The sequence below is a fragment of the Phoca vitulina genome, unplaced genomic scaffold (assembly GCF_004348235.1).
Source record: "Phoca vitulina isolate PV1807 unplaced genomic scaffold, GSC_HSeal_1.0 scaffold7, whole genome shotgun sequence".
Taxonomy (NCBI): domain Eukaryota; kingdom Metazoa; phylum Chordata; class Mammalia; order Carnivora; family Phocidae; genus Phoca; species Phoca vitulina.
In genome coordinates this window covers 14,831,874-14,853,473 of record NW_022589710.1, presented here as the reverse complement: position 1 = coordinate 14,853,473, position 21,600 = coordinate 14,831,874, and the positions used below count along the sequence as shown (strand labels likewise).

Here is a 21,600-nt window from a genome sequence, read left to right as displayed (position 1 = left end):
TGTACATTATACATTATCAGACAAACAAAAACTGAGAGAATTTATCAACAATATACTCTACAAAAGGAAAGACTAGTGTGAGGCACCTGGGTGGCTCAGTTGGTTAAGCGTCTGCCTTCGGCTCAGGTCATGATCCCAGGGTCCTGGCATCCAGCCCCACATAGGGCTCCCTGCTCTGCAGGGGAATCTGCTTCTCCCACTCCCTCTCCCTCTGCCCTGCTCCTGTTCTCTCTCTCACTCTCACTCTTCCTCTCTCTCAAAAAAATAAAATATTAAAAAATATATTTCTTTAAAACAAAGGAAAGACTAGGGTATTCTTCTGAAGTAAGGAAAATCATCCCAGATGGAAGCTGAAAATGAAGGAAAGAATAAATAGCAATGGAAATAATAAACATGTGGATAAATCCAAATAAATGGTCACTATTTCAAATAGTAATAAAATGATTTGGAGGTTTAAATAAATATAAAATCAAAATATAGTGCAATAACACTTGGACAAAAAGGGACAAGTGGAATTAAAGTATTCTAAGATCTTTACATCATCCAGTAAGTAGTAACAGCACTTACTTATATTAGATTTTAATAAATTAAGGATACATGTTGTAACCTCTAAGGTAACCATTAAAAGAATATAAAATAATCCATTAGTAACAAACCCACTGATAAACAGAAAATATTGAAGTAATAAAAAATAAACTATTTTAATAAGAAAGAAAACAAGAGGAGAGAAAAAAGAACATGGAATAGGTGTCAAAAAGAAATAGTTAAGACGACACATTTAAACCCTAATAAATTAGAAATTACAATGAATGCAAATGAAGTAATACTCCATTAAATACAAAGATTTTTTTAGACTGATTTAAAAAAGCAAAACCCAACTGTATACTATTTCTAAAAGAGACAACATAAATACAAGTACATAAAAAGGTTAAAAGTAGGGGCGCCTGGGTGGCTCAGTCGTTAAGCATCTGCCTTCGGCTCAGGTTATGATCCCAGGGACCTGGGATCGAGCCCCGCGTTGGGCTCCCTCTCCTACTCCCCCTGCTTGTGTTCCCTCTCTCACTGTGTCTCTGTCAAATAAATAAAATCTTTAAAAAATCTTTAAAAAAAAAAAGGTTAAAAGTAAAATAATGGGAAAAGATCTACCGTGAAAATACTTACCAAATGAAAGGTTGTAATAGCTACACTAATAACAGACAAAATCAAAAATTCCTAAAGATAAACAGGGGTATTTCATAATGATAAAAGGCTCAATCTAACTAAGAAGATAAAACAATTCTAAATCTGTATGCACCTAACATAGCCTCAATATACATAAAATTAAGAGAAAAACAAATGCGGGACGCCTGGGCAGCTCAGTCGTTAAGCGTCTGCCTTCGGCTCAGGTCATGATCCCAGGGTCCTGGGATCGAGCCCCGCATCGGGCTCCCCGCTCTGTGGGGAGTCTGCTTCTCCCTCTCCCACTCCCCCTGCTTGTGTTCCCTTTCTCGCTGTGTCTCTCTCTGTCAAATAAATAAATAAAATCTTTAAAAAAAAAAGAAAAACAAATGCATAGTCATAATGGGAAACATACTTCTCTCAAGAACCAATAGATAATATGAATTTTAAAAGTAACAATTAATTTTTATATTTATATACCAATAAACTAGAGTAAATAAAAGTCTGTATTAACACAAGGGTAATGAATGTATGTATTTCTGTCATACACGAAACGTTTACCAAAATCAATCTTATGCCAAGCCATAAATTAAGTCTCAACAAACAACAAAGGACTGAAATCATAGAGTGTATACTCTGAATTACATAGAATTAGGTAGAATTAAGCTAAAAATTAATAAAAAATAAATTTTTAGGAAATCTCTATTTATTAGGAAATTAATAAGTACCCTACCAAATAACTAGTGTTTCAAAGAAGACAGCACAATAAAAATTTTAAAATATTTTATACTGAATGATCAAGAAAACATGACATACCCAAACTGGTGAGATGCTTTAATGAAAGCCAAAGTAAATTATAGCTTTAATGCAGAAATTATAAAGAAAGAGTAAAAATTCAATGATTTAAGTACACATCCCAAAAAGTGAACAAAAAAGAAGAGTAAAATAAACCAAAAAAACATGGAAAAAAAGAAGTAATAAAGTAATAAAATATAAAACAAAGTAAAAAGAATCAACCAAGCCAAAAGATTGTTCTTTAAAGGCACTAAAAAGGGGCGCCTGCGTGGCTCAGTCGGTTAAGGGTCTGCCTTCGGCTCAGGTCATGATCCCAGGGTCCCAGGATTGAGCCCCACATCAGTCTCCCTGCTCAGCGGGGAGTCTGCTTCTCCCTCTCCCTCTCCCCCTCCCCAACTTGTATGCGTGTGTGTGCGCACACAGTCTCTCTCTCTCAGATAAATAAAATCTATAAATAAATAAATAAATAAATAAAAGGCACTAAAAAATTTGATAAAACAGTGACAAGGCTGATAAAGGATAAAAAAGAAAGAGAGAAGTGCAAACAACCAATTATCAGGAATAAAAATGTAGATACTTCACTAAAGGTCCCACAAATGTTTAGAAAATAAGAGGAGAATAAACACTATTCCAGCAATGAGCAAATAAAAAATGAAATTTAAAAAATTCATTTGCAATAGCATCAAAAAGAATAAAATATGTAGGAGTAAATTTAACCAAAAAAAGTGTAAGCATTATACTCTATTTTTTGTTTCTTTGTTTAAGATTTTATTTTTAAGTAATCTCTACACCCAGCATGGGGCTCGAACTTACAATACTGACATCAAAGATAGCATGCTCTACCAACTGACCAAGTCAAATGCCCCGTAACTCTAAAAACTATAAAACGTTATTGAAATAGAGAAGACCCAAGTAAATGGAAAGACATCTCATATTCATAGATCAGAGACTTAATATCATTGAGATAGCAATACTCCCCGAATTGATCTAGATTCAACATAAGCCCTATCAAAACTGCAGCTAATCTGGGGAGCCTGGCTGGCTTAGTCAGTGGAGCATGCAACTCTTGATCTCAGTGTTGTGGATTCAAGCCCCATGTTGGATTCAGAGATTACTTAAAAATTAAAAAAAAAAAAAAAATTTAAGATTTATTTATTTTAGTGGGGGTGGGGGAGAGCAGAGTGAGAGGGTCCCAAGCCTACTCCAAGCTCAGCGTAGAGCCCGATACAGGGCTCGGTCCTACAACCCTCAGATCATGACCTGAGCCGAAACCAAGAGTCATATGCTCAACCAACTGTGCCACCCAGGCGTCCCAAAAATAAAATGTTAAAAAAAAAAAAAAAATTCTGGTTAATCTACTTGCAGAAATTGCAAGCTGATCCCAAAATTCGCAGAAAATGCAAAGGACTCAGAACAGTCAAAATGATCTTGAAATAAAGGAACAAAGTTAGAGGACTTACATTTCCCAATTTCAAACCTTACTACAAAGCTACACTGATCAAGACAGTTTGGAACTGACATAAAGATAGACATAACAGATCAATGAAATAAGTTGAGAATCCAGAAATGAACCTTCACAATTACAGTCAACTGATTATCGACAAGAGTGCCACGACAATTCAATGGGGGAAAGAATAGTTCTTTCAGCAAATGGTGCTAGGAAAAACTGGATATCCACATGCCAAAGAATGAAGTTGGACCCACCGCTACCTCTCACAATTTCTAAAAAGCTAATTCAAAACAGATCAAAGACCTAAACATAAGATCGAATCCCATAAAACTATTAGGAAGAAATACAAGTGTAAATCTTTGTGAGCTTGTTTTAAGCAACCGTTTCTTAGATATGACACCAAAAGTATAATCAACAAAAGAAAAAGTAGATAAACTAAGCATTATCAAAATTAAAAACTTTTAGGTGCACCTGGGTGGCTCAGTTGACTAATCTGTCATTAATCATGATCTTAGGGTCCTGGGATGGAGCTCCACATCGACCTCCCTGCTCAGTGGGGAGTCTCCTTCTCCTTCTCCCTCTGCCCCTCCCCACCACTAGTGCTCTCTCTCAAATAAATAAATAAAATCTTTAAAAAAAAAATTAAAAACTTTTATGCCTCAAAGACACCACCAAGAAAGTGAGGAGACAACCCACAAAAATGAGGGAAAATACTTGCAAATCACATATCTGATAAGAAGCTCATATCTATAATATATAAATTACAACTCAATAATAAAAAGATGAATAACCGGGGCGCCTGGGTGGCTCAGTTGGTTAAGCGACTGCCTTCGGCTCAGGTCATGATCTCAGGGTCCTGGGATCAGGCCCCGCATCGGGCTCCCTGCTCGGCAGCAAGCCTGCTTCTCCCTTTCCCACTCCCCCTGCTTGTGTTCCCTCTCTCGCTGTGTCTCTCTCTGTCAAATAAATGAATAAAATCTTAAAAAAAATAAAAAAAAAAGGGAAAACATTTAAAAAAAAAAAAGATGAATAACCCAATTTAAAAATAGGCAAAGGAACTGAGGAGACATTTCTCAAGAGAAGATAAATAAATGGCCAATGAGCACATGAAAAGATAAATGTTCAACACAATTAGCCATCAGAGAAATGCAAATTAAAACTACACACTTCACACTAGGACAGCAAGGATGTGGAGAAACTAGACTCACAAACTTCCAGAAGGAATGTCAACTGGCACAGCCACTATAGAAAACAATTTGGCATTTCCTCAAAAAGTTAAATATAGATCCAACAATTTCATGCATAAGTATATGCCCAAAAGAGTTAAAAACATATATCCACACAAAACTTGTACATGAATGTCCATAGCAGCATCATTTACAGCACCCAAAAAACAGAATAACCAAACTGACAAAGAGATATATAAATAGTGGCACAGAATATTACTTGGCAAAAAAAGAAAGTAAGTACCAGTACATGCTACAACATGGATTAACCCTGAAAACATAATGTAAGTGAAAAAAGCCAGTCACAAAGGACCACATATTGTATGATTCCATTAATGCAAAACGTTCAGATTAGGCAAATCTATACACAACATGGATGAACCTTGAAAACATTTTGCTAAGTGAAAAAAGCCAGACACAAAGAACCACATGTTACATGATTCCATTTATGTGAATGGAACCCAGAATAGGCAAATTTATAGAAACAAAAAGTAGATAAGTTGTCTAGGGTTTGGCAGTAGGGGAAACTGGGTGAAGGGTGATAACTAAGGCATACAGGGTTTCTTTTTGGGGTAATAAAAATATACAAAAATTATGGCAATGGATGTACAGCTGTAAATATACCAAAAGCCAGTCATTTGTATACTTTAAATGGGTGAACTGCATAGTGTGTGAATTATATCCCAACAAAGCTATTACGAAAAAACTATACTATTTAGAATAGTTTCAAAAGTCATCAGATACTAGGGAATAAATCTAAGAAAAGATGTTAAACACCGCAACACAAAAATGTATACAACAACAGTGAGAGAATTTTAAAAAGGCATAAATAGGGGCGCCTGGGTGGCTCAGTCGTTAAGCGTCTGCCTTCGGCTCAGGTCATGGTCCCAGGGTCCTGGGATCGAGCCCCGCATCGGGCTCCTTGCTCAGCGGGAAGCCTGCTTCTCCCTCTCCCACTCCCCCTGCTTGTGTTCCCTCTCTGGCTGTGTCTCTCTCTGTCAAATAAATAAATAAAATCTTAAAAAAAAAAAAAAGGCATAAATAGAGGGATATACTATAGTCCATGGATAAGAATTCAACATTATAAAGACGTCAGTTCTCTCCAAATTGATCTATATATTCAATGTAATCCCAATCAAATCCCTAGCAGGCTATGTGTGTAAATTGATGAACTGATTTAAAAAAAAAAAAAAAAAAATTTGGCGGGGGAGACACCTGGGTGGCTCAGTCAGTTAAGCATCTGCCTTCAGCTCAGGTCATGATCCCAGGGTCCTGGGATTGAGCCCCACATCAGGCTCCCTGCTCAGCAGGGAGTCTGCTTCTCTCTCTCCCTCTGCTGCTTCCCCTGCTTGTGCTCCACCCACCCTCGGCAAATAAATGAATAAAATCTTTAAAGAAAAAAATTTTTTAAAGATTTTTATTTATTTATTTGTCAGAGAGAGAGAGAGAGACTGAGCAAACAAGGGGAGCGGCAGGCAGAGGGAGGAGCAGGCCCCCCACTGAGCAGGGAGCCCGATGTGGGGCTCGATCCCGGGCCCCTGGGATCATGACCTGAGCTGAAGGCAGATGCTTAACCAACTGAACCACCCAGGCGTCCCTGATTTAAAATTTACATGGAATAGCAAAGTGCCAAGATCACCAAGACAATCTTTAAGAACGAACATGGAGGTTTACACTGTCAGCTATCAAGAATTGTTATAAAAATACAGTAGATTAAAATAGCATGAAATTGGCACAAGAATTTTAAGAAACAGACCAACAGAACAGAAGATATCATAGAAAGACTCAGATATATATGGCCACTTGATTTAAGATGACACTACAGAACAAAGGAAAAGATGGGTCTTTTCAATAAATGGTACTGGCTAATTCAATATTCATATGAAAAACACTGAATCTTAACTTCCAAATCATACCATCACAGATTCAATTCCAGATGAATTAAAGACTAATTACATTTGGGTTAAACTCTTTTCCCCAAAATTTATATGTTAAAGGCCCAGTACCTCACAATGTGACTGTATTTGGAGAGAGGCCCTTTAAAGAGATGATTAAGATGAGGCCTTTAGGGTGAGTCCTAATCTATCTAATCAGACTGGTGTCCCTATAAGAACAGGACACATTGGACACCTGCGTGGCTCAGTCAGTTAAGCCTCTGCCTTTGGCTCAGGTCATGATCCCAGGGTCCTGGGATCCAGCCCTGCATCAGGCTCCCTGCTCAGCGGGGAGCTTGCTTCTCCCTCTCCCTCTGCTGCTCCCCCTTCTTGTGTTCTGTCTCTCTCTCTCTCAAATAAATAAAATTTAAAAAAAAAAGGGGGAGGAAATATAGACACACAAAGACACCAGAAATGAACACCTGCACAGAGGTAAGACCATGTGAGGTCCGTAGGCGATTACGTACAGGCTAAGGAGAGGAGCCTCATAAGAAATCAAACCTGCCAACACTTTGATCCAGAACTGTGAAAATATTAATTTCTGTTGGATAAGCCAGCTGGCCTTCAGTATTTTGTTATGGCAGTCCTAGCAAACTTATACAAAGACTAAATGAGAAAAGTAAAACAAAGTTTCTAAAAAATAGCACAAAAGAGTATTTCCATATCCTTGAGTAGTCAAAAATTTTTAAATAAGAAACAAAAAGCAATCATCAAAAGACAAGATTGACAAATTAGACTATGTTAAAATTAAGAACTTCTGCTTACCGTTTGAAATAAAAAGGCAAACCACACAGTGGAGGAAAATATTTACAGGACATATATCTGACAAAGGGCTCGTATTCAAATATAGAAAATATTCTACATACCAAAAAGGAAAAAGAGAGATAGCCACACCTTTTCAAATATGAAAAAATATGAAAATATGAAAAAATATGAAAAAAAAAACTTCACAAAAAGGATATCCAACATGACCAATAAATACTTGAAAAAGTGCTTAACCTCATTATCAGGGAAATACAGATTGAAACCACAATGAGACACCACTATATACATGTACCACAATGGTTAAAATTAATAAGATTGGTAATATAAAAGGCAACTGAACGCTCACACTTTACAAAGCATTAATAATCTCAAACTTACATTGAAGTATCTGCCTTGAAAAGTATTAAGTCCTCTGACTCTAACATGAATGTTAACATTTTCAAAAATATCTTACCTCTTTTTGAACAAGGCTAAATTTTTCAAGTAGTTTACATTTTTCATCAATTAGTGTAGAAAGTTCTATAGCAAGCTTGTTCTCTCTCCCTGAAAAGAAAGTTCATATCATCATCATATGTAAATTGTTTTAAGTTTCAAAATTATGAACAATAATGATGAGATCTAGAATAGAAAAAAGAGCTTACCCACATAAAGTCGGCTTCTAACCTGAAACAAATTTTTAACAAAAATTACATTAAAACAAATATATATTCAAGTAAATCTAATTTATTTAACTTCTACCAACTGAAAAATAACTGGTTTCTTATTGCCTTAGTATGAATATACATTAACTGAAAGTGTTCTTTTTTCAAAAGGAAAGAAATGCTACATATTAAAGTCTCTCTACTGAAGAGTCACATTATGTATTAGCATATTAAAGGCTCTGAAATAACTCTACCTTAAAGACACCTGTTTCATTTCATTTATCCCACTGTTCTTCAAATATACTTGACCCTAAAACAAACTATTTCAGGAAGCCCTTAGTATCCTCTCCCCCAGTGATAACATCCAAAATAACAGAGTTTGAGAAAATGTTACCATAGGGCCATGGATTGAACTGACTACAAAATCTTTTTCTTCTTTAATCTCTTTCTCTCTCAAAAAATGAAGGAAAAATCCCATTTGTAAAGGTGAACAGGCTTAGAAGACTAAAATCATCTACGGAAGATATATAGGGATAAAATTTTAAAGTTTTTTTTTTTAAAGTTTTAAAGTCAAAGTACAGTAGAATCAGTACTGATGAGGACTAAATTAGTGAAGTGAATCATCACATTGAGGACCTATCTCAAAAGGTAATAAGAACCTATAAAAAAATTGAAAAACAAAAGTTAAGAAATATGGAAGACAGAAGTAGAAGGGGCAGGATCTAAAAACACAGTCCCAAAAAGAGAAAAACAAAATGTAAAATGCAGAAGGAATCTCCTAGGATTAAAAAAAGATGAAAGATCTCATATTAAAAGATTCCAAGGAATTCTAAAAAGAATTCTAAAAAGACAAGGAAGTAAGGGTTTAAAGTATTAAAAGGAAGTAAGGGTTTAAAGTATTAAAAGGACAGAACTTGAACTTGGGACCTAGAACGTTTATATCAAACAAATTACGATTCCAATGTGGGAGCTTAATTCAAATATCCTCAAGCACTCAAAATAAAGTCTCAAAAAGTTTGCCATACAAAGATCTACACTAAAAACAATTTCGAAAGAAGTATTCAAATACGGGAAGAAGTAAATCCAGGAGACCCTGCAAGAGATATGTCAATTAAGAGTAACCAAATATCAGGGCACCTGGGTGGCTCAGTCGTTAAGGGCCTGCCTTCAGCTCAGGTCATGATCCCAGGGTCCTGGGATCCAGCCACGCATCAGGATCCCTGCTCAGCGGGAAGCCTGCTTCTCCCTCTCCCACTCCCCCTGCTTGTGTTCCTGCTCTATCTCTCTCTGTCAAATAAATAAAATCTTAAAAAAAAAAAAAGAGTAACCAAATATCTTGGTAATATTTTTTTGTGGTCGTACGGGATAGGGACAGGGTAGAGGAGAAAGTTAAAAACAAAGAAAAGAAAAGGAGAAAGGGGAGCCTGGGTGGCTCAGTTGATTAAACATCTGACTCTTGATTTTAACTCAGGTCATGATCTCAGGGTCATGGGATGGAGCCCCACGGTCAGGCTCCTTGCTCAGTGTGAAGTCTGCTTGTCCCTCTCCCTCTGCCCCTCCCCCTGCTCATGCATGCTCTCTCTCTCTCTCTCAAATAAATAAACATCATCTTTTTTTTTTTAAGATTTTATTAATTTATCTGAGAGAGCAGAAGCAGAGGGAATGCAGGCAGAAGGAGAAGCAGCAGGCTCCCCACTAAGCAGAGAGCCTGCTGTGGGGGTCGATCCCAGGACCCTGGGATCATGACCTGAGCCAAAGGCAGATGCTTAACCAACTGAGCCACCAGGTGCCCCAATAAATAAAATCTTAAAAAAATTAAAAAAAAAGAAAAGAAGAAATATGTCTGGGTTGGAAAGTGAAAGAAACCAAGGGATGTGAGAGTATGCTAAGGTTCTTGTCTTCATTGCAGGAAGATTTACTTACCAATGCAAAAAGAATTTAAAAGAAACATAAAAAGTGGAATAAATAAACTAAGCTGAAAGAAACCGGTCCAAATACATCAATAAACATAATATATATAGTTAGACTAAACTCAATAGGGGAAAAAAACAGAGATTTTCAGATTAGATATAAAAGAAATTTATATAGGATGCACATTAAGTAGAAGACCATAGAAAGGTTGAAAAGCAGAAGATGGAAAAAGACCCATCAAACATCACCCAAAAGAAAGTTGATATGGCTATAACAAGAGATAAAAGAAACCATAAGAGAGAAGTAACACAAACATTAAAGAGGATCACCAGATATTGATAAAAAGTTCAATCCACCAAGAAGAGATATAGCACTTCTAAACATATATACACCTAATAAAATATGCTCAAAATATGTAAAGCAAGAATTGATGGAACTGCAAAAAGAAACTGATAAATCTATCATGAGAGTGAAATTCAGGCAAATTCTCTTCCTTTTTGATAGAGGAGAGAAACAAACAAAAAAGCAAGAACATAACACATGAACACAAATTAGTCAGATCAAGCAAGCTTGATCTAACTGATGGATACAGAATGATATACATATATCTGCTTTCAACAATAAACAATGGAATAGAATAAAGAAAAGATCTACATGCATGTGGAACTCTAATACGTGGCATGGCAGATGGGTAGGAAAATGATTATATTCAAGATGGATCAAGAACTGAAGTGTTGAAAACAATATTTTCAAATAATTTCTGTTCATAAGAAAACATCTTAAAGAAGATGAAAAGATGTTTCATACTGGTACATTGATTTGGGACATTTGGGTTATTTCCAGGTTTTTTTTCTATTACAAATAGTGCTGCTGTGTATATTCTTATCCATCTTGAATACAACTTTTTTGTCTGGCATGAGGTAGGGATTCGGTGTATTTTTAACCCCAAGATATAAACTGTAGTATATTCTTACAATGTAACATTCTAAAGCAATCAAAATGGAAAAAAACATACCCTCATCTAAAAACATGGATGAATCTTAGTAATAGAGGATAAACTAAAAAAATTCCAAAATATGACTTATGGCATGATACCAAACAAAATTACATACTATACTTCTTAGGAATATATGTAGATATGACAAAAAAAATTTTTAAGGCATATGAATAATCAACACAGAATCCAGAACAGGGTTACCTCTAGTACAAGGAAGAAAGCAGAAAAGGGGATGCAATTAGGGAATATCACCTAAATATAAGTGACAGTCAATGGCTTTGCTTGCAGAGTGAGTGGTACACTCACAGATGTTTAGTATACCGTTTACACAGATCACGGGGCGCCTGGGTGGCTTAGTCGGTTAAGCGCCTGCCTTCAGCTCAGGTCACGATAACAGAGTCCTGGAATCCAGCCCCGCATCAGGCCCCCTCTCCCTCTGCCCCTCCCCCCTCATAATCTCTCTTTCTCTCTCTCTCTCTCTCTTGCTCTAGCTCTCAAATAAATAAAATCTTTTTAAAAATAAACAGATCAAAATAAATAAGATATAAATGTAGGGTTTTAATATTAGTGTAGAATACTTCTACAAAGAAAGTCTTTAAAATTTTTACACTTAAAAAAATTCCTCTGGGGGTGCCTGGGTGGCTCAGTTGGTTAAGCGACTGCCTTCGGCTCAGGTCATGATCCTGGAGTCTCCGGATCGAGTCCCGCATCGGGCTCCCTGCTCAGCAGGGAGTCTGCTTCTCCCTCTGACCCTCCCCCCTCTCATGTGCTCTCTCTCGCTCTCTCATTCTCTCTCTCAAATAAATAAATAAAATCTTAAAAAAAAAAAAAAAAAAAAATTCCTCTGAATCCATAGTCAGCTTCTAGTAGCCACACATTAACGTGAGAAATGCACTTAACAATAAGCTAACTTGGGGCACCTGGGTGGCTCAGTCATTAATTAAGCGTCTCCCTCAGCTCAGGTCATGATCTCAGGGTCCTGGGATCGAGCCCCACATGGGGCTCCCTGCAGGGCAGGAAGCCTGCTTCTCCCTCTCCCGCTCCCCCTGCTTGTGTTCCCCCTCTCACTGTGTCTCTCTCTGTCAAATAAATAAAATCTTAAAACAAACAAACAAGCTAACTTGTTTCCTTAAAATAAAAGATCTGTTTCTCATATTAACTGTTCAACCTTAAGACACATGAATATTCTCTTAGCATTTGTTACTTACCGATTGAAAACTTCTCCACAGAAACAAGAGAACAACAAAAACTCCAACAACACCTGCACATATCACCAATTCCCATGGGAAACCATAGGGCTTAGGACCTCTCATATCTTCAGGCAATGCTGCCACAACCTTCAAGACAAAGAAAAGTAACTTTTCAAAAATGCACGTTTGATAAAAAGTGTTGATTACAAACTGATATACATGGAATGTTTGTATCCCCCCAAAATTCATATGTAGCAACCTAATCCCCAGGGTGATGATATTTGGAAGTAGGGCTTTGGGGAGGTGATCATGAACGCAGAGCCTTTGTGCATGGAATCAGTGCCCTCAGAATAGGCCATAGAGACTTCCCTGGACCTTTCCACCATGTGAGGTAATAATGAGAAGAATGAACCAGGAAGTGTGCCTTCACAGACACAGGATCTTCAGCTCCTTGATCTTGGCCTTCTCAGCCTCCAGAACTAACAACATTACTTGTTTAACCCACCCAGTCTGTGGTGTTTTTATTAATAATAGCAGCCCTTAGAAACTAAGACACAAACATAAGTACAAGTTTATGTGTAAACACTATTAACACCCTTTCCATGAAATGGGCTACCAGACTACCAAACAGAAGGTATCACAGTATATTTTTCTGGCAGGTGATGAAAAATAACACTATGGTATAATGCAGTGACTTGCAAACTGGAGTCCTACAGAGACACCTCAGAGCTTCTCAGAGTAAGCGGAGAGAAGGCTAAAGAAAGAATCTGAGTTCAGGTCCTCTAACACTGAGATCAACCAGTTTAGGTTTTATGTGTAGAGTATACTGGATTCCATTTATGATTTCCCCACAGTGGGGGAAAAAATAGATCTGCAGCTTAAAAAAAAAAAAAAAGTTTGAAAACCACCGATGAAGCTTTGGATTTGGAATCTGAATGCCTCTACCCTACTTCTGTGGCTCCCTTCTCTTATCTGTCTTGGGAATAATGCTGTTTCAACATGCAGGGCAGGTACTCGGTAAAGGTAACTATTTCTATTAATCCTTCAAAGACCATGATCCTGTAACCATGGCCTTTCCACACTACTTCTCTCCCTAACAGGTCTTTGGCATAAAACAGCTTAAGGCTTTTACAGTTCCTCCTGTATTTCATCTTTCCCTGGGTCAGTTCATTATTCATCCTCATCCAATGGGGTTATTCTTTTGTTACCAGGCCCCAGATATTACTCAATCACAGAAAGAAGAATGGTAGGGGAAAAAAGAAAAATGCGCTTTTAAGAAAAATCTTAAGTCTAATCAGGTTTGATTCTTTTCAGGGTTCAACCCAAAACCTGTGTGACCAATCTTCCCTTTTTAGGCCCTTTCTACCTAGAAAAACACCCTTTAATGTCTATTCTCCTCTCCAAAGTCTGTTTCATAACTCTGATCCATATAAGTATTCCTTCCAAATTGCTTTCTGTACTTCATTAACCTGTATTAAATAAACCTGATTATACCTTTTCTAAAAAAAAAAAATACCCCTTTACTCTGATCTCTGCCTCTCCCTACATTACCCCAGTTACCAATTCACAAGAAATGTGTATTAAAAAAAAAAAAAACTTCCAACCTGGAAAAGCTCAGGACCAGACGGATTCACTAGAGAATTCTACCGAAAGTTTATAGAAGAATTAATGCCAATCATTCTCAAACTCTGCCAAAAAATAAAAAAGGAGGGAACTCTTCCTAATTCATTCTATGAGGCCAGTATTACCTTGATATGACAGCCAAACAAATATATCACACAAGAAAAGAAAACCACATGTCAATATATGATATAAATGCAAAAGTCCTCAATCAAATACTGGCAAACCAAATATAGCAGCATATAAAAAGAACTATATACCATGACCAAGTGGAATTTATCCCAGGAATACAAGTTTAGTTCAACATACAAAAATAAGTCAATGTTATATACCATATTAGTAGGAAAAGAAAAATCACACGATCATCTCAATAAACACAGAAAAGACATTTAACAAGATCAAACACCCTTTATGATCAAAACATTCAATAAACTAGGACTGAAGGGAACTTTCTCAACCTGATAAGGGGCATCTATGAAAAACCAAGAGCTAACATCATACTTAGTGGTGAAAGACTGAAACCTTTCACCTTAAAATCAGGAACAAGATAAGGATATCCACTTTCTACATATTCATTCAACATTGTACTGGAGGTTCTGGCCAGGACAGTTAGGCAAGAAAAAAGTAAAAGGCACCTATATTGGAAAGGAAAAAATAAAACTATCTCCATTTGAAGATGACATAATTTTACATACAGAAAAGCCTAAATAGGCCTAAAATTCTAAAATAAGAATTCTAAATAAGAAACTATTAGAGCTAATAAACAAGCTCAGCAAAGCTGCAGAATACAAAATCAATACAGAAAAAATCAGTTCTATTTCTATACAATAACAATGAGCAATGTGAAATGAAATTAAGAAAACATTTCCATTGGGGTGCCTGGGTGGCTCAGTCAGTTAAGCATCCAACTCTTGATTTCGGCTCAGATCATGATCTCATCAGGGTCCTGAGATCAAGCCCCACATGGGGCTCTCCACACTGGGCGTGAGACCTGCTTAAGATTCTCTCTCTCCCTCTCCCTCTGCCACCCCTCCTTCCTCTCTCTCTGAAAAAAAAAAAAAGAATGAAAGAAAGAAAACATTTCCATTTACAAGGCATCAAAAAGAATAAAAGACTTAGGAATAAGTTTAACAAAATAAGTGCAAACCTCACACACTCTGAAAACTACAAAACACTGTTGAAATAAATTTAAGTTCTAAACAAATGGAAAGATGTCCCATGTTTATAGATTGGAAGACTTAATATTGTCAAGATGGCAATACTCCCCCAAAGTGATCTACAGAATCAATGCACTCCCTATCAATATTCCAACTGCCTCTTTTGCAAAAATGAACAGGCTGATCCTAAAATTCATGGAAAAATGCAAGATATAGCATTTCCTTCTCTATAGCTATATAGCCATAGAAAGAGAGACAGACAGACAAGGAAGGAAGGAAGCAAGCAAGCAAGCTTGGACTACTCATACTTTCCTATCTCAAAGCTTACAGCAAAGCTATCATAATCAAGACAGTTTAGTAATGGCCTAAGGATAGGCAAATGAACAATGGAATAGAAATGAGTATCCAGAAAGGAACTTAAATTTATGGTCAATTGATTTTGAACAGCAGTACCAAAACAAATCAATGGAGAAAGAATAATCTTTTCAACAAATGTTACTGGGACAAGTGGATCCCCACATGAAAAGGAATGAATCTGAACCCATACTCATACCATATATGAAAATTAATTAAAAAATGGATCACAGACCCTAAGGTAAGAGCTAAAACTCTTAAAAGAAATCATAGTTGTAAAACTTTATGACCTTATTTTGAGCAATGGTTTCTTAGATATGACACCAAAAGTACAAACGACCAAAGAAAAAAATAGTTTTCATCAAAACTGAAAATCTTCATACTTCAAAGGTCACCATCAAGACAGTGAAAAGACAACCCACAGAATGAGAGAAAATATTTGCAAACCATATATCTGATAAGGGTCTAATATCCTGAATATATAAAAGAACCTTATGACTTCAACAATAAAAAGACAAATTACCCAATTTTTTAAATGAGCAAAACAAATGAATAGATATTTCTCCAAGGAAGATACACAAATGGTGAATAAGCAAATGTACAGATGCTCAACATCATTAAAATTACAGGAATGGAAATCAAAACCACAATGAGATACCACTTTGCATTCACTAAGGTGGCTATTAAAAAAAAAAAAGTGTTGGAGAAGATGTGGAAAATTTAACCCTCTTGAATTGCTGGTGGGGATGTAAAATGCTGCAGCCTCTGTGGAAAACAATTTCGCAACTCCTAAAAAGTTAAACATATGGTAAATATGACCCAGTAATTCCACTCCTAGGAATATATCCAAGAGAACTGAAAACATGCACAAAAAACTTATACACGAATGTCCACAGCAGTATTACTCATAATAGCCAAAAGAGTGAAAACAATGCAAATGTCCATTAACTATGAATGGATATTCAAAATGTGGTATATCCATACAACGGAATATTTTTCAGCCATAAAAAGGAATGAAGTACTATTACTTGGGGTGAATCATGAAAGCATACTAAGTAAAAGAAGCCTTAGACAAACGGCCACATATCACATGATTCCATTTACATGAAATACCTGGAATTGACAAATTCATAGAGACAGAAAGTAGATTAGTAGTTGTCAAGAGATAGAGAGAGGGGAAAATTGGGAATAACTGCTAATAAGTACAGAGTTTCTTTTTGGGGTGATGGAAATGTTCTGGACTTGCAATGGCTGCACAACATAGTGAATATCCAAAGAAAAATAACTGAATTGGAGAGTAAAAAGGGATGAATCTTACGTGAATTATGGTTTAATAAAAAATAAATTAATCTTTTAAACTAAAAAAAAAAAAAATTTAAAGCAGAACAGTGTTGTGCCATCCTAGCCCCCAGGCCCATTTGGTGAGCACAGTGGTTTTTAGCAAAGAAATCATCCAGGTAAAGATACATTTATAGGACTAGAAACAGTTCTGCAAAATCTGGCTACCCCTCTCCATGTGTCTCTTTATTCACAGCCCTATAAAAACTAAGTTTTGATTATTACAGTTTTTAGCGAAGAAAAGGAAATATGTACAATCTAAAATCATCTCTTGTTCCACAATATGCTTCTCTTCCTATAAACCCTATCTCTGTGAATGAATAGGTTGCCATAGCCAGAAACCTAGCAGTCATTCTGGATTCCTTCACATCCAATCAGCGAAATCCTACCCATTTTAGCTCTTAGCTACTAAATATTTTCCCCATTCAGCACCCTCTTCTTTATCCCTAACTTGACTACTCTGTCATCCCTCCCCTACACCATTTCTAGTTTTGTTTTCCTTACATCTAACCTACATGCTACCATCAGGAAGCTATTTAAACCAAAAGACTAACCACTGAAATTCTTCAAACGCTCTCCAGCACCTACATCGACTGGAATCTACTTACGTCTCCAACAAGTATCATTGTGCGCGTCATTCCGAGTCTACTTTGTATTCTAGTAAAACGGTTGCGAGTTCCCTTCACACACAATGCTGTTTCATGTCCCCTCTGCTTAAACTATTCCATTAGCTTGAAAAGGCTTTCCTAAACGTTTACTCAAGAAAATATAATCTCTCCCACCCTTCAATTTCCCTAGCACTTTTTGTGTATGCTTTGGTAAGCAGTTCATCAGTTTCTACTTGGTACTATTTTTTTGTCTTCTCTCCCTTAACAGACAGCATGATACTAGTGGCCCAAACTCAGTCCATTTAAATTCTCACAGAATTGTCACACACACACACACACACACACACACAATCACTAGATGCACTTGGTTGAATGCTTGAATACCATGACAACAGTACTTTTTAATTTAGGTAACAAGAAAACAATCCTCATAACTGACCCAATATTTTAAAAGACTTTTTTGATTTTTAATGCACACATTTTAAAGCACGGGGATATAAATACCCCTAAACGTGTCAACAAAGACACATAAACACTTAAGAGAGAAAAATCTATGCAACCTGTTATAAACTGACCTTAAAAAAAAACTAAAGACATTTTGAGCGCTGGGAGTTCAGTATCTCCAGATTTTAAACCAGCACGATCTTTTTACATTAACACACAGAAAGAAGCGAAGAAAAATCTCACTTATGGTAAAGTATCTCAAAAGAGCATTCTTTATTACAAGAAAATGCAGAATTACAATCCCAACTCCCCGTCCAGGCTTAGGTATCCTTTCAAGACAACGAGAAGTTTCATCACTAAAAGGAATTCATTTCCGAGGATCAGTCCTCAAGTTTCTCACAGTCGGGAGAACCACGTGTCATTGACCCCTGTTCAAAACGAGTAACATGACGGAAAAGCTAATTCGTTTCAGGAATCCGAAAACATTTAACACACCTTTGCAAAATCCCGCTAGGCAAATGCTCTCTTCACCTTCCGGATCTCCAGATCCCCTTCCACCACACACACACATACACACACACACAAAATCCACCCAAGCAGCCTACGAACCTGGCTACTGCCTCGAACACAGGCCGGAGCCCGACAGCAGGTGAGGACTGGCTTCAGGACCTCTAACCACGGCCGCTCAGACCGCAAAGCCAAAGTCTGCTGCTTCCTTCCCCAGGAGGCTCCTGCGACCCCTGGGCCAAGTAACCCTGATCGCGCCTGTACTCACCATGCGTAGCTTTTCCAGAACCAGCCCCAAGTACGACTGAGGGGCCGTCCTGGGCCCCTCCATGGCGCCAAGGCTGCCTCAACTGAAGTGGCCGAAGCCAGGGCCTGGCGTAGCCACAACAATCAGTAGAGAACACACCGCGTTCGGTCCGGAACCCAAACCTGCACCGGCAACCGGAGCAGACCACTGCGGAGCCGGCTGCGGGGGGTTGCTGGAGGGAACGGCACCGACAGGCCTCAAGTGTCCAATGCTGCCCACCCGGAGAGCCTCGCCCCTAGTTATGCTCTACGTCCTGAAGATCCGAAGGTCCAAGCCCGTCCCGCACGAGCCTGCGACCTGCCCTCTCCTCACCGCCTACCCCCCGATTTGGTTTCGGCCAGGCCGCGGTGGGGAGGCGGGGACGCGGGGACGCGGTAACTTACCCCTCCTTCTTCGCGCGACGTGTCCTTGCCTCGCGTTCTTAAAGGGGCCGGCGCTCTACTTGGCGAAGCCAACCAGCCTTGGAAGTCGAGGGGCTCGAGGCAGAGACAGTGGAATTGGGCCTCAGGCTCTGCGCTGTGGTGTGGGCCGCACAGCCCAGAAGACTAGGGCAGTGGCTCAGGGCCCCCTCACTTCGGGTGGCCGCGATAGCGGCGAGGTTCGTCTTGGAGGCCCCTGGGCGTGGAGCCCCGCGGGGTGAGCGCGGCACGGCCCCTCGACCCAAGGGTGGACGCCAGGTCACGCACCAGCCCCCAGCGCTTTTCTCTCGCAGTCAGTCAAGAGCCTATCTGCACCCCATTGAAGCCCAGCGTACCCCGGGGGACGCTGCCGGCCCAAGGAAACCGGCCGCCGCCTTCATTCCAGTCAGAGAATGGCCTGCAGGGCCTGTGCCGGTGCGTCCTGCCAACCGCGTCCGAACTTTGGACAGGAAGGGGTCGCGGGTCAGCTGTGGTTTGGGCGAAGTTTAACCTCTCCCACGCAAGAGAACATCGATCGGGTCTCCTCTGCCCAGAGGAGGACTGCAGGGATTTACTCGCTTCTACCTAAGTTACCTGGACACTTGCTAGGCAGAACTGCCTTAAATTCCACGAGTTCCTAGTTAGCCAAACGCTAAAGCAAACCCCTGTGGACCTTGGCTGAGCGACTGGTGTTCTCCCCTGAGAAGGGGAGCTAAAAGTAGCACCTTGGGGTCTAAATTTAGGACCCTATTTTTAGGTCTGTTGAATAAAGTATGGAGTGCTGGGTTTGTTCCTGCGAGCCTTTTAGCTGACATAGGTGTAAAGGATAACCCGGAAGCCTTCCTTGCCAGCAATAATAATCGGCAACAAACTCGGCCTGCTACAAGTCCTCAGTGAAGCAACACAGAAAGGAGCAGATACTTCTTCCTAAACAAATCACCCAAAAGAACTCAGTAGTTGAACAAAATCTTAAATCCTTAGGAAATTTCCCTAATGTATGCTGGCAGCAACAGAACAACTGTGCCAAAAAGAATAAAAAAAAAGGCCCAAGTTCACAACAGTTGATTTTTAGGACCAAAATGGGGCCTAGTTGTTTAAAACTCAAAGTGCTCTCTTTTGCCACATCAGCCTGCGGAGTTTCCAGGAACTATCAGTATCAAAACGTAGCAGAAATTGCTTAATATTTCTCCATTTTTAAGGTATTACACAACATTCCTATATGTTGGACAGTGTGTATTGAAATTATATTATGTGAATACCTTATTAAAGTCAAAACAGAAGCATAACCAAAATTTTATATTTAAAATTTCAGAGAATCATAGAACTATATATATCAATTAGAGCATTGTATTGGTAAAAAATTCTTCAATGTCTGCACATTTTCAGAAAACTCTAGAATCATTTTCAGCTTTCAGGACATATTTATAACCTAAAACATTTTTTTTAATCCTTTTGCCCACCCTAAGGCAGTCTGTGCCCTTTTCCAATTTTTCAATAATTACCATTCCAAATATAAAAACATAGATTAAAGACAAAATAATAAATGAAAATTTTTAAAAATCTAAAAGATTCCCCAATAAAAACACAGTAAAACTTCAACTCAGTGCAAAATTCAAACCTAATTGCTCTTCTGTACACTTACTAGTCATATAGAAACTTACCTCTTCCTCTAGATCGTTCAGTTCCATTTTTTAAAAAGTTCATGTTAAAATATCTTAACGTGTAAATAAAGTTCTACTAAGCACCTCATATCCTTGAGAAAGATTTCAGATTCTCATACATCTGATACACTCCTGTTTCCACACAGATTGTGATCCTGTTTTGACACTTGTGTGGTAAAGGGGTGCTGTAGGTGGAGTTGTGACTACCAACACAGAATCCAATTTCATGGCCATCACTCCTGATTAAATATGTTTTTTTCCTAAAATATCATATACATTACTACCCTCATAAAAATCTACAATTGAAAAGAGACATCCTGAATTTGATAACTGATAAAAATTAAATTGAATGTTTTATTCTATAGTCAATTCATACAGAATACATGATTTTTACCATGTAAAAGATATTCAAAGATTGTTCTCAAGTAGATAGGGGATTTTGCTGTCTTATATAGACCTGCTTTAAGGGAAATGGAGAACAAATGCTGTTAGTTACAGTTACTAGGAGGCATCAAAGAACACTGGAAACATGCTAACCAGTAAACCTTGTCCACAGCCTAGAAACTGATTTCCCTTATGAAGGGCCCTGTTGCAAAGCTGTAGGTACTAGTTACGCCCATTTAATTAAACAGCCAATGTCATGGGCTACAGGATCCAGTCCTTTGGAAGAAAACCAAACATGCTGAGCCACACTTTCATTCTCTGTACTAGTGATGTAAGAGTTGTTCTCAGAACATATTGAATCAGGAGTTACCTGTTGAACAAGAGCTGGGTAATTTCCTTTGTTAATTCCACATATAAATGAAGCATTCTAATTAAGAATAGATAAATGTTAGAACTCAAAGAGCTTCCTCAATTATAAAGTAGATAAAAAGTAGTATTAATTCCTATTACTTAAACAATTCAAAGAAAGTATGTTGTATAAAAATCTAACTGAAATTACAAGCAAATAGAAACAATTACCTGAAACATTTAGGCAGAAGAAAAGGAAACCTTTTCACCTAAATTTAACTGGAAAATTCCTCAGATTTTCCATTTACTGCAACTATTCAAAGCTATATTATGGGAGCTTAGTAGATGCACTAATATTGTTAAAATTCTAGGTCTGGCAGGAATTCTTCAGAACATTTAGTCCAAAC

General features: G+C 38.0%; 1 protein-coding gene across 6 annotated transcripts in view; it reads right to left on the bottom strand.

The window, feature by feature from the left end:
- The window catches only part of MIA2 (MIA SH3 domain ER export factor 2), a 97,196-nt gene that overhangs the window by 54,531 nt on the left and 21,065 nt on the right, over positions 1-21,600 (bottom strand). Inside the window, exons 1-4 of one of the 6 annotated variants that reach the window (XM_032404999.1) lie at positions 20,462-20,673; positions 12,086-12,214; positions 7,970-7,991; positions 7,783-7,871 (exon numbers count right to left, since the gene is read on the bottom strand). In XM_032404999.1, coding sequence (XP_032260890.1) covers positions 7,783-7,871; positions 7,970-7,991; positions 12,086-12,214; positions 20,462-20,488 — 267 coding nt within the window. In that variant the 5' untranslated portion in view covers positions 20,489-20,673. Of the gene's footprint in view, positions 1-7,782; positions 7,872-7,969; positions 7,992-12,085; positions 12,215-18,363; positions 18,755-18,785; positions 20,017-20,461; positions 20,674-21,600 lie in introns of those variants that run through there. The other 5 variants (XM_032404995.1, XM_032404996.1, XM_032404997.1 and 2 more) reach the window with 5 other exon arrangements.